The 13,985-nt window shown below is 38.5% G+C and overlaps 2 protein-coding genes and 1 long non-coding RNA gene across 3 annotated transcripts; 2 read left to right on the top strand and 1 right to left on the bottom strand.

Moving 5' to 3' along the window:
- Window positions 1-1,066: 1,066 nt before the first annotated feature.
- On the top strand, window positions 1,067-1,345 carry LOC147545133 (auxin-responsive protein SAUR22-like). Its single transcript, XM_086635801.1, has one exon. The coding sequence runs from the start codon at window positions 1,067-1,069 to the stop codon at window positions 1,343-1,345; it is 279 nt and encodes a 92-aa protein (XP_086491927.1).
- A 2,529-nt stretch (window positions 1,346-3,874) lies between these two features.
- Window positions 3,875-11,234, top strand: LOC147545132 (uncharacterized). The gene is made up of 2 exons (XR_015223150.1): window positions 3,875-5,051; window positions 10,117-11,234. It is a non-coding gene; the product is annotated as an uncharacterized LOC147545132 (long non-coding RNA).
- A 1,100-nt stretch (window positions 11,235-12,334) lies between these two features.
- Window positions 12,335-12,764, bottom strand: LOC147545131 (auxin-induced protein 15A-like). Its single transcript, XM_086632862.1, has one exon. It carries the CDS (start codon window positions 12,692-12,694, stop codon window positions 12,395-12,397), a length of 300 nt encoding a protein of 99 aa, XP_086488988.1. The 5' UTR covers window positions 12,695-12,764; the 3' UTR covers window positions 12,335-12,394.
- Between the last annotated feature and the right edge of the window lie 1,221 nt (window positions 12,765-13,985).

Genomic DNA, 13,985 nt, shown 5'->3' with positions numbered 1-13,985 from the left:
CTATGTTAGTCTTCTTGATCGACGAATCTCTTTTTCATAAACAATTCAATTGAGAAGTGAGGTTGATGAAGTCGTCTTGGGTACATGGAATGGTAAGACCACCAGTTGGATGATCAAATCCGAATTCTTCCTCCGCTCAACTTAGCAATTCTTGGAATGAAGGATGGTTCAAGTATGATATTGGAACTACAAACCTCTTCGTCACTTCGTGGGTCTCACCAACATATACACCAATATGACCTTTTGGGATGTCGATCGTATCTTGATGTAGTAGTCGTTTACCTATAAAAGATTTTTCTCTAAGGAAATTCTTCGTTTGAATAATTCTAGGCAAATAGAAACCCATTATTTTAGAAGAAGAATTCAAGCTGTAAGAGATCTAAAATAAAAGGTTATTGATAGAAGAAGTTGAGACTTTACAACAGAGATGAGTTTGGAGATAAAGAGTCACTTGAATCTCCTTTTATATCATTCTGGCCTGTAGTAGGGTATAGTTAGTTGTGAGTTCACATGGGTTATGCTTTTAAATGACTGGTTCTCATGGCATCTCTTCTCATAAAGATGATTAGTTTTTTTACGCAACCAATTGTAATGACTCTGTTCCAATGCTACCGAGCACAACAATAAGTGCGACCGTGACATGGAGCCATACATTATAATGGTGATTTGCAAGTGTAGTAGGAAGGTCTAGCCTTGAGTTTGAATCATACACACTCTATGGGCCTATTGTTTCTTCACCTGCTATACAAATAGATTTGGAAATATAGGACACTCCATGTGAGCACTTAATGCAATTTGTTGAGCACAAGTGATTATGGTAGGACACAATGTGTTTACAACTATGAGAAAGGAAGCAATGTCATGTGATTACCACATCACATATGTCCCCTTTTAGTTTCTTTACCACTCACTAACACCCCAAATTAACTTCTCCATCTTCTTTCTCTATCTCATCATCCATTTCTTCTATATATACACACAAAATGTGAATTGTTTGGCATCCAACTTAAAGTCTTATCTGCAACTCAACTCATTCTTCTTAATTTATTTTCCTATTTAAGCGATAATGGGTATTCGTCTACCTTCAAAGTTACTTCGACGCTCTTCTTCGTCCAAAGGATCAAATGATGTCATCCCTAAAGGATACTTCACAGTTTATGTTGGAGAAACCCAATTCAAGAAGAGATTTGTAGTTCCAATTTCTCACTTGAATCATTCTTCATTCCAAGAGCTCCTAAGTCGAGCAGAGGAAGAATTTGGATTTGACCATCCTACCGGTGGCCTTACAATTCCTTGTCACGAAGACACTTTCATTGATCTCATCTCTCAATTAAACGCCTTATAATTTTAGTGGAAAGGGACAATCAAATCTCTCCAATTTTGTAACTTTAGATTTGTAACTTTCGACATCGTAAATCTTGTAAATATTTTTACTTTTGTATGAAATCAGAGAGGTAACACAATGAAAAGGATACATTATCCGTTAAATATTGAAAATTCTGCTGTTCTTTTCTTGCCTTCATTGACATAGTTGATGTTCAAATGCATAGGACTGAGGCAGTGTAGTAAATGGAAAAGGGACTCCTACAGTCCTACTGAAGTTCAAACCATCCAAATTAACCGAAATAACTGATGCTAAACCATAACCTCAAAATAGGAACTTCGAAATCCTGAATTCCAATTCAATATTGTACGATTAGAGGATGTCCATGAAGACATAGTTTACATCAGTAGAATATGGTGGATCCACCCTAAAATCAATATGCTCCAAAAGCTTGTAGAATTACTGACAATAACGAGAAAAAGGTAGCGTTTTATTGTTTTCTTGAGTATCATGCCAATTGCAATGAACATTTTCGTATGAAATCCATTTCACCCCTACCTTGAGTGAGGACTTTGCCCCACTTTTGCAACGGTTTTGCCGTCACTTTTGGTGACGGTTTCTCGTCATTTTTTGGGAGCTTTTCTAATCCCCTTCAGTGATGGTTCTGCCAAACTTTTGCAACGATGGTCTGCTCCCCAATCCAGGGGTGGCTTTGGCCACCTTTGAGGTGCTTTTGCATGCACAACGGCACATTGGACAACAACAACAGTCAAAACCACATTTGGATAGTGAAAATGCAGTTTGTGACCGTTTGTGTTCTTTTGGATGTTGTGATGGATGGACAACAACAACATCCAAAAGAACACAATGGCTGAACAATCTTATGTCAAGCTATTGATGGAAAAGGTGATGCATCAGTTTATTCTAAATCCCATAAGTAGGAAGGCGGATTTTCTTCCATTCATTTCCCTTCAGTTTTCACTCAAGGGAGTGATTGCAGTTGTATATTTAGACTAACTACTCCAATAAAAATGAGAAGAAATATGTTATATTTGCATCGGAGAGTAGTCCCACATGGGAGAAGTGAAGGAGATGTCCTTCGACCAAAGTGACAATGCGAGCAATGTGTCGGATAGGACAATTGGTGAAGAAGATCATCAAAGTCCGGACGATTTAGGGATCGTAATGTTTAGCTAGAAACCAACTAGGATCGTCCAATCATAAGGGTTCCATATATAAGAAGCCCAACTCTCTACAAAAATTAAAAGGGTCCCATTTAACAAATGTTAAGTAAAAAGGACCACCAAATTTGATGATCTTTAAATGAATGGTGGGCCCAACAGTTTGTTTGACTTACGAAACAAAAATGCTTTTTAAATATCCAAATCATGAAATCCCAATATCGTTTCCTTTCTTCAAGCCAAAAAGCGAAACCGGACTGTTTATTTAATTTCTAGAAACAAAGTCTATTGTTTTTTGAAGTAAGTTGTTCAATTTCAGAAGTACAAAGAAATATTTTGTTTTTTGCTCGAGTTAAAAAAGTTAAAAACTCCCAAGGTGATGGTGATTTGAGGGATTCATGCAGTCGCCTTGAAACATTTTTCAAGCATAATGAGTCATATGACACAGACAGACTAGACTTATTTTCTGAACTGAAAATGTTGAAGCGTCTTTTACCAAATGAGATCAAAAGACCAAGTGAAGTGCTAGATTTTTTGAAAGATATGAAAGCTTGTTATCCGAACGCATGGGTTTCTTATTGAATTATGTTAATGATACCAGTTACTGTTGCCTCTGCAGAAAGAAGTTTTTCTAAGTTAAAGTTGATTAAGTCTTATATTCGATCTACTATGTTGCAAGTTAAACAGGTTAGCTATATTATCTATTGAGAAGGATATGGCTGACAGTCTTGATTATTCGACAATTATTAGTGACTTTGCATCGAAAAATTTAAGAAGAACAAAATTTGAGTGATTGTAATTATCAAAAAAACTATTTTGTTATATAAATATGATGAAAATATTTTGTGGTACTTACGGTTTTCATGTAACACATTTATACGGTTTACAATTTGATAGAAGGGGCTACATTTTTAGACATCGCTTCGGGCCACCGAAAAGTCAGGGCTGACCCTAGTGGTTCGGGGCTAACTTCGTCGGGATCCTACATCGGGTTACACCGAAGAGTATCGATTTGATCGGAAGATATGACTAGAGAAATGAGACATAAAGTATGATTAGATCAATAAATATGTCAAAAAGGCCAGACAAAGGCTCAGGCAAAGATAGTACAGAGTCCAGGCCAAAAGGAGTTTTGGGCAGGGCACATAAAGCCCATGAGTCGGCCCACATGGCCGGCCAAATTAATGGGTCCGGCCAGACCCAACCCATTAGGGCATAGGGTGGCCGACCATAATAGGTGAATCCTATTAGGGTGAAACCTTAAATCAATTTCTAGGGCAACTAGGAAACCTAATCAGGGTTGGACTCTGAATTTAGGAATTCTATATAAGGGTCTCATTGGAGCTCTTGGTCTTCGAGAAAACAATCATATTTGTCTGTGGGAATCGGCGATTAAGGTAAATCTCTAAAAGACTAAAATGCTTAGTTCATATTTAGCTTATGCATGAGATCCTGAGGATATTAGTGTTAGACATTAGATGTCTAAGATTCCGCTTAGAACACTAGAAGACACCGTAACCCAACAAGAAGGGTGGCGCTTTTGCATCCAATTTCAGCTTTGATATCAGTCACTTTACAACACTCATTCAGCCATTTCAATGGTGTTTTTTGGCACTATTTTTGTAAAGAGTAGATTTGTACCTTGGTCTCCTCATTCCTCATGGCTTCATCTTTATATTGGACTTCTTGCATATTTGGGGACGCTTTATCGTGCATTTCAACAGTACTATTACACATAACTTTCAATAATCCTACCATTTTTTTTGTTAACTTAGAAGAGATGTGTTATAATGCATAAACTTTCGTACGTGTCCTATGAGGTATTTGTTCGATTTATTGGACAGATGCAAATTAAATTGTCACAACAATCGATTCTATCCAACGTAACAAAATAAAACTTACTTGGAAGTTGGAACTTAGAATATGTTGTATTCAGAACTATTTCGAGAAAGGAGTTAAGGAGGAATTCTACTGAATTTCAAGAAACACTAAAATTCAAGAAATAATCAAGCTTTTGTTATGTTGTATTACAATCTCTTTGCCAAGAAAAAAAAAAAAGCAATTGAGTTTTACTAGTTCAGTTAATGCCACAAAATTCTCTCAGTGGAGACAAATCTATCAGTCTATCTACTTAAGCTTTACCCAACTCTCTTAAAGGTTTTCTTTAAGGTTGTTATGTTAGTCTTCTTGATCGATGAATCTCTTTTTCACAAACAAGTCAATTTAGAAGTGATGAGATTGATAAAGTCTTCGTGGGTACATGGAATGGTAAGACCACCAGTTGGGTGATCAAATCCAAACTCTTCCTCCGCTCGACTTAGCAATTCTTGGAATGAGGGATGGTTCAAGTATGATATTGGAACCACAAACCTCTTTGTTACTTCGTGGGTCTCACCAACGTGTACACCAATATGACCTTTTGGGATGTCGATCGTATCTGGATGTAGTTGTTGTTTACCTATAAGAGATTTTGCTCTAAGGAAATTCTTCTTTTGAATAATTCTAGGCAAATAGAAACCCATTATCGTAGAAGAAGAATTGAAGCTGTATGAAGATTGAGAGAACCAGAGAGTTGAGAGAGAAAACCGAGATAGAGAAGAAGGAGATAGGAGAGATAGAGATAGAATGAAATATTCTCTGTATATTCAAATGAAGTATAGTTACATGTATATATAGGTATGTATGAGATAAATAACAATAAAGATTACAAGGAAATCAAATCTAGTTAGTTGTTGACTAAGTCTATTATCATATGTGCATGGATATGGACGGGTGGTGGAGGTGCTCGGTGGGTCTTGGGCTGGATCCATGAGTGATCCGTAATACTCCCCCTCAAGTTGGAGCGGATGGAGAGAGAACGCCCAACTTGCTAATAATGCTTCGAAATGCTTCAGCGCCCAATGGTTTGGTGAAGATGTCAGCTAGTTGTTCCGTTGTTGGTGTGAAGCGAGTGGTAATGAGGTTGGATTTTATCTTCTCACGGACAAGATGACAGTCGATTTCTATATGCTTGGTGCGCTCATGGAACACCGGATTCTCAGCAATGTGTAAGGCAGCTCGATTATCACAATAGACAGACATAGGATCAGAATGATCAATGCCGAGATCGTGAAGAAGATATTTCAACCATTGAAGCTCACATGTAAGTGAAGCTAAAGCTCGATACTCAGCTTCAGCCGAAGAACGAGCGATGGTGGATTGTTTCTTCGATTTCCAAGAAAGTGGACTAGATCCTAGCATGGTAATATAACCAGTGGTGGAGCGACGTGAATGTGGACAGCCCGCCCAATCCGAGTCACTAAAGCCCGAAATGTGAAGTGGGCTAGAAGATGAAAGGAAAATACCGTGGCCAAGAGAGCCTTTGAGATATCGAAGTACTCTATGGGCGGCATCAAGATGAGTTGACCGTGGAGATTGCATGAATTGGCTTAAGTTATTGACGGCGTAAGTAATGTCAGGCCTTGTAACAGTAAGGTAAATGAGTCGACCTATAAGGCGTCTGAAAACGGAAGGGTCGTCAAGAAGAGTACCATCCTCATGATTAAGTCGTGACTTTTGTTCCATAGGAAAAGATGAAGGACGGGAAGCCGTAAGGCCGGAATCCTCGAGGATGTCTAAAGTATAACGACGTTGACATAAAAAAATTCCTTTGGAAGAACGCGAGACCTCTATACCTAGAAAATATTGTAAACGTCCAAGGTCTTTTAAGGAGAATGTTTGATCAAGAAAATTCTTTAATTTAGAGATTGCAATGTCGTCTGAACCGGTGATAATAATATCGTCAACATATACGAGTACATAAAGAGAAGTTGAATCTTTAGTATAAGTAAAAAGAGAGTAATCAGCAAAAGATTGAACAAAACCTCGAGAAAGTAAGACAGAGGAGAATTTCGAGAACCATTGACGGGAAGCTTGTTTGAGACCGTACAATGATTTGTGAAGTTTACAGACACGTGTCTCCCCCTTAGTGGAAAAACCAGGTGGAGGTTTCATGAATACTTCCTCATCAAGATCACCTTGAAGGAAGGCGTTATTAACATCAAGTTGATGTAAATTCCACCCTTTAATGGCGGCAATAGACAGGAGCATGCGAACTGTAACAAGTTTTGCCACTGGGGCGAAGGTATCGGTGTAGTCCAAGCCTTCAATTTGTGTGTAGCCTTTGGCTACGAGCCGAGCTTTATATCGCTCAATGGAGCCATCTGATCGATGTTTGATCTTATAAACCCATTTACAACCAATGGGCCGTTGACCTGGAGGTAAGTCTACAAGTGACCAGGTTTGATTGGATTCCAAGGCAGCAATTTCTTTAGCCATGGCATCTTTCCAATAAGAAGAAGTCATAGCTTCCGTGAAGTTGCGTGGTTCGGTGTTATCTAACACGGATGTAAGAAAGACTCGATGTGAAGGTGAGAAAGAGTCAAATGAAATGAAGTTGGTGAGAGGAAAAGAGATCTCGTTGTCGGAAGATGGAGAAGATTTTTGTAAAGCCGAACAAACGTAGTCACCCAAATGCGAGGGTAGTCGACGGGGTCGTTGAGAACGACGAGTAGGAGTAATAGGATTGTGGTCCTGTGATGACGTGGTGGTGTCACAAACATCAGCCAGGGAAGTACCGAGGTCTGTGTGAGGTGCCTGCAGAGATACAGAAGCAGGCCGAGAAGAATCCAAGGAAGGATCTGCTGGAGTGCCCATAACAGTGGGTAGCGGTTGGACGTCCAGCAGATTAGGAGCGGAATTGATAGGTGGAGTGCCTGTAGAAGGCGGACCAGAACTTAGAGAAGGCGAACCAGAACCCGAAGGCAGTGAGGTTGACCGAGACATGGTAAATGAACCATCGTCTGGGATTGAAATGAAAGGACGAGAATGAATAGGTGAAGGCAACGAATCATGAATGTGTTGCATTGGAAATGTTGTTTCATGAAATACAACATCTCGTGAGATGATAATTTTCTTAGTTGCAAGACAAAGAACTTTGTAGCCTTTTTGGCCATGAGGATATCCGAGAAAGACACCCGGAATAGCTCGAGGATCTAATTTGGTTTTAGGTTGAGGATTCCGAGCAAAACACAAGCACCCAAAAACGCGAAAGTGGGAAAAAGAAGGAGGGGAACCGAGTAATTTCTCGTGGGGAGACTTACCATTTAAAATAGGGGTTGGTAGTTTATTAATGATATATACGGCGGTCAAGACACATTCTCCCCAAAATGAAAGCGGGAGATTGGCTTGAAGGCGAAGAGATCTTGCTACTTCCAATATATGGCGATGTTTGCGCTCGACAACCCCGTTTTGTTGTGGCGTGTAAGGGCAAGAACGTTGGTGAATAATGCCATTATCATTTAACCATTTTTGAACATCTTGGTTTAAAAATTCAGAGCCATTGTCTGAGCGGAAGGTTTGTATTCGAGGAAAAATAATATTTCCCTTACCGGAACTCAAATTTGATAATTTAGTGTTAAATTGAGTGTTAACATAGTTGGAAAAGTTTGATAAGAAGATTTTAGTATCCGATTTACGACCTAGTAAAAACACCCAAGTGCATCTAGTGAAATCATCGACGAGGGTGAGAAAGTAACGACAACCCGTAGAAGAGGGTATTGAGAATGGACCCCATAGATCCGCATGAAGTAATTCGAAGGGGCGAGAAGTGCAAGAAGTACTAATCGGAAATTGTAAACGTGTTTGTTTAGATAACGGACAAACTTCGCACGATGTTTTATTAATTGAATCAACGGAAATACATGAAAAATTACTAGATAAATACTTTAGACGAGATAGACTAGGGTGACCTAAACGGAAATGCCATAAACTAGAAATAGAACTACTACTAGAAATTGTCGAAAATATTCTAGGTTCCGTGCGAAGGAAATAAAGGCCCTCGTTGAGATCACCATGTCCAATCTTCTTTCCCGTCGTCGGGTCCTGAAAGACACACGAATGAGAATTAAAAGTTATTTCACAATTAAGTGATTTAGAACTTTGAGAAACGGAAACTAAATGGAATTTGAAAGAAGGAATATGAAGTACTTCATGTAAAGTGAAGGAATTCGAAAAAGATACAGAACCAATATGCAAAACACGAACCCTCGTGTCGTCAGGTAGACGCACATAATAATTCGGGGGTGCTGGTAGATATTTCGTGAAAAGAGAAAGTGAACAGCAAATGTTCTTGGAGGCGCCTGAATCAATGATCCAGGGGGTGTGTTCAGAAAACGTACCTGTGAAGTTCACTGTTGGGTCGGAAGCAGTGGGCTTTGGAGAAGCTACGGTGGTGCCTGTAGAAACCGAAGAAGTAATAGGACGTTGCTGGGCTAAGTAATTACACAAGTTAGCATACTGTTCGGCACTCATTGAAGTTGCTAGAGGCGCCACAGGACCATTCGGTTGGACAGAAGCAGCTACCGGTGCATTTTGGCGACGAGCAGGATAACCATGGAGTTTGTAACAACTCGATTGGAGATGTCCATGGGTACGGCAGTAGTCACAAAATGGCCGAGGTCGTTTAGGGCGCGGATTTTCCGTTTTGTCAAACCTATCCGACCGAGAAGAGTTATTGAAGTTCGAACGAGACACGGCAAGGGCAGCAGCTTCTGGAACAATGGGTGAATCATTCATGAGGTGTTGTTGAACCTCTTCCTGTTTCACCAAGCTGTGGATACGTAGGATCGATGGAAATGGATCCATAAGCAAGATTTGGCTACGTATGGCGGAAAACCTATCGTGTAAACCTTGGAGAAACTCCATTGCACGATCTTGATTACATCGCTCTAAAACAGATTTGCCGTGACCACAGATGCACGGTTCAATGGCAGTAAGCGATTGGAGTTCGTCTTGGATGGATTTGAGACGAGTAAAATAAGCCGACACATCTAATCCGTCCTGTTTCAACGACGAGATAGCTCGTTTCAATTGAAAAACCTTTGGAGCGTTTGTTTGATGAAAACGCTCGTGAAGGTTCTTCCAAATGTCGGCAGCACTCTCGTCATACAAAATAGACTGACGGATATCTGGATCAACAGAGTTTAGTATCCAACTCGTGACAAGGTCATTACAACGATCCCAAGAATGTAACTCATTGGGGTCAGTTGGTCGAGGAATCGAACCATCGACGAATGCAAACTTGTCCTTAGCTCGAAGAGCCATTTTCATGGCACGAGACCAAGCAGGATAGTTGTCACCCGATAAGAGGGGTGTTATCAAAATCGTGGTGGGAGAGTCGGAATGGTGCACATCAAATGATTGAGTTCCGAGAGAGAGATTGGTACCTGAGGTTTCGGTTGAGGAAGCCATGATAATCAAGAGAAAAAAAAATTAGAATTGCTCTAATACCATATGAAGATTGAGAGAACCAGAGAGTTGAGAGAGAAAACCGAGATAGAGAAGAAGGAGATAGGAGAGATAGAGATAGAATGAAATATTCTCTGTATATTCAAATGAAGTATAGTTACATGTATATATAGGTATGTATGAGATAAATAACAATAAAGATTACAAGGAAATCAAATCTAGTTAGTTGTTGACTAAGTCTATTATCATATGTGCATGGATATGGACGGGTGGTGGAGGTGCTCGGTGGGTCTTGGGCTGGATCCATGAGTGATCCGTAATAAGCTGTAAGAAGTCTAAAATAAAAGGTTATTGATAGAAGAAATTGAGACTTCACAACTGAGATAAGTTTGGAGATAACGAGTCACTTGAATCTCCTTTTATATCATCCTGACCTGTAGTAGGGTATATTTAGTTGTGAGTTCACATGGGTTATGCTTTTAAGTGACTGGTTCTCATGGCATCTCTTGTCATAAAGATGATAGTGTGTTTTTACGCGACCAATTGTAATGACTCTGTTCCAATGCTACCGAGCACAACATTAAGTGCGAGATCGACTACGAGCCCTTATATACAAATAGATTTGGAAATCAAGAACAAAGCCATGTGTAAAACAAGGTCAGGGTCAAATCATGTGTAATATATCTCTAAGTGATCATGGTAGGACACAATGTGTTTAGTACAACTATGAGAAAGGAAGCAATGGCATGTGAGTATCACATGACATATGTCTCCTTATAGTTTGTTTACCACTCATTTCACTTCAATAACATTACTCACTAACCCCCACAGATTAACTTCTATCTTCTTTTTCTCTCTCTCATCATCCTATTCTTCTATATATACACACAAAATCTTTATGTATTTGGCATCCAACACAAAGTCTTCTTATCTGCAACTCAACTCATTTGAGAAACTTAACTCATTCTTCATCTTCTTCTCAATTTATTTTCTTATTTAAGTGATAATAATGGGTATCCGTCTACCTTCAAAGTTACTTCGACGCTCTTCTTCATCCAAAGGATCAAATGATACCATCCCTAAAGGACACTTCACAGTTTATGTTGGAGAAACCCAATTCAAGAAGAGATTTGTAGTTCCAATTTCTCACTTGAATCATTCTTCATTCCAAGACCTCCTAAGTCGAGCAGAGGAAGAATTTGGGTTTGATCATCCTACTGGTGGCCTTACAATTCCTTGTGACGAAGATACATTTGTTGACCTCGTCACTCGATTAAATGCCTTCTGATTTTAGTCGAAAGGGACAATCGAATCTCTCCAATTTTGAAACTTTAGATTTGTAACTTTCAATATCGTAAATCTCTTGTAAATATTTAGACTTTCTGTATGAATCAGAGAGTTAAAAGGAAGAAAAGGATGCATTATCCGTCAAATTATTAAAATTTTTGCTGTACTTTTATTTTTCATGTGGAAGAAGGTCACCTACTAAAGTTCAAACCATCCAAATTAACCGAATTAACTGTATGCAAAACCATTACCCCCATTTTAGTCCAAAAATTCAATCTCCTACCATTAGGAGATGTCCAAGAAGACATAATTGAGATCAGTCTAATATGGTGTATCCAGCCGAAAACCAGAAATCATACTTCTCCAAACTTGGTAGGATTACTGACACTACAAGAAAACGGTAGCATTTTATCTTTCCTTCAGTATCATGCCAATTGCAATAACACCGTATTGGCTCCTTCCCAGAACATGTTCAAACGAAATCCCTTTCGCCGCCACTTTGGCAATGGTTCTGCCCCACTTTTGCACCTGTTTTGCCGTCACTTTGGTGACGGTTTCTTGTTATTTTTGGTGAGTTTCTACCGTCATGCACTTCTGTGTTGGTTCTGCCAATTTTTGGCGACGTCGGTTCCCAATTCAGGGGTGGTTTTGGGGCACTTATGTAGACGTTTGCGCGACTTTTGGCGCTTTGGCATGCACTTTGGACAGGTTGCTGTGATGGATGGAGAACAACGACAACAGTCAAAACCCACATTTTGTTAGTGAAAATGCAGTTTGTGACAGTGGATTTTTGGTCTTCTTTTCCTTTGGGTTTGCTTTTTTCAAAACAATGAAGGAATATATTGAAAAGAACAAAATGGGCAAGCAATCTTTTGCCAAGTTATAGATATAAAAGTTTTCATCCATTCATTTCCCTACTTCAATACAGATGAAAAGAAATGTGTTATATTTGCATCAAAATGATTTCTCATTCTCTTATGTGTTCTTTGAAGTTATTTTTTCGATTTAGCTGGTTGTTGAATCTAAGTCTATGAACTAAAAACCGGTTGGAATAAAGAATGTATAATCATGATCTATATATACTCAGAACTGTTTCGAAAAGGAGGAAATGCTGCTCAAATTTGCAGAAACATTAAAATACAAAATGTAATTAAGATTTTGTTATGGTGTATTACAATCTTCTTGCCATCTAAACTCATGTCTCAGTTCAAGAAATTAACAAGAAAAAAGGTTCTGTATCTGTCAATCTATCTTGAAAAACAGGTTGTTAGCTATGTTAGTCTTTTTGATTGATGAATCTTCCTTTCATAAGCAATTATTGAGAAGTGAGGATGATGAAGTCGTCTTCCCTACATGGAATGGTAAGACCACCCATTGGATGTTCAAATCCAAACTCCTCCTCGGCTCGACTTAGCAATTCTTGGAATGAAGGATGGTTCAAGTATGATATTGGAACCACAAACCTCTTCTTGACTTCCTGGCTCTCTCCAACATATACACCAATATGACCTTTTGGGATGTCGATTGTATCTACTTGTAGTTCTTGTTTACGTATAAGAGATTTAACTCTAAGAAACTTCTTATTTTGAACAATTCTTGGCAAATGGAAACCCATTTTGTAGAAGAACAATTGAATAAGATGCTAAAAGAAAAAGGTTATTGACAGAAGAAATGAAGACTTCACAATTGAGATGAGTTTGGAATGAAAGTGGTTGGTTGAGTATCCAATTTATATGCATTTTTATCAATGGTAGGGCATAGTTAGATGTGAATTCAGATGGGTTTGTCTTCCATGAAATGTTAAATGACTAGTTCTCATGACTATTCTTACTATACTGATGGTTAAGCTTATCCACAACCAGATTAGTGACTCTGTTTCGAAGCTACCGGACACCATGAGAAGTACAAATACGATAACAAGTCCTACATTATAATTGTGAAAGACAATATGTCTATCACAATTATAATGTTTGATAAGAGAAGGGAAGCAATACCATGTGATTACCACAATATGTCTACCCAACTACCCAAGACTTCTATCTTCTTTCTTTATCATCACCTATTTCTCCTTTATATAAGCACACAATTTGCAGTATTTATCATCTAACACAAGCTTTTCCTATCTGTTAATTCAACTTCTTTGAGAAACTTCAAGCATTATATTTCCTCTTCTTAAATTTGCTATCTCAGTTAAGTTCTAATGGGTATCCGGTTACCTTCAAAGATATTTCGACGCTCTTTCTCATCTAAAAGATGAAACGATGCACCTAAAGGGTCTTCACAGTTTATGTAGGAGAAACTCAATTCAAAAAGAAATTTGCCGTTCCAATTTATTATTTGAATGATTCTTTGTTCCAAGACCTCTTAAGTCGAGCAGAGGAAGAATTTGGGTTTGATCATCCAAATGGTGGACTCTCAATTCCTTGCAATGAAGAAGCATTCATTGATGTCATTTCTTGCTCAAATGGCTTATAATATTAGGTGAAAAAGGATAACCTACCCAATTTTGTGAAGTAGACATTGTAAATCTCCTGCACATATTTATTATTTTTGTAAGAAATCTTTGAGGGGTCGTTTTATACGTGTGAAAATATTTAGGTAAGGAAGTCGTTTTCTTTCCCACGAGAAAAAAAAATTGATTTCCAACAGCCAGATCAAATTTAAGCTTTTGATACGGCTAGATTTTCCCAAGAAATTCAAATTTGAGTGGTTGGTGGGCTAAGAAATTTGAACTTGTGAAATTATTTTACTTATCCAATCATCCGCAAAAAATTGAACCGTTAGTTAATTTTGTGATTGGTTGCTTCCACTTTCCGCCCTTGACATGAGAGTAATTTAAATCAGATAGTAAATTCTTGAAACAAACCTAAAAAAAATTAGTGGTAATAAAAATTTTGATAAACCAA

The sequence above is a fragment of the Eschscholzia californica genome, unplaced genomic scaffold, assembly GCF_041429995.1.
Source record: "Eschscholzia californica isolate CP2 unplaced genomic scaffold, dmEscCali1.0.p SCAF_4, whole genome shotgun sequence".
In the NCBI taxonomy this organism is placed as follows: Eukaryota; Viridiplantae; Streptophyta; class Magnoliopsida; order Ranunculales; family Papaveraceae; genus Eschscholzia; species Eschscholzia californica.
This window is presented reverse-complemented; position numbering and strand designations above follow the sequence as displayed.

Bases quoted from the DNA above. Each gene is read 5' to 3' on its own strand.
- LOC147545133 (XM_086635801.1), top strand. From the start codon at position 1,067: ATGGGTATTCGTCTACCTTCAAAGTTACTTCGACGCTCTTCTTCGTCC.
- LOC147545131 (XM_086632862.1), bottom strand. From the start codon at position 12,694: ATGGGTTTCCATTTGCCAAGAATTGTTCAAAATAAGAAGTTTCTTAGA.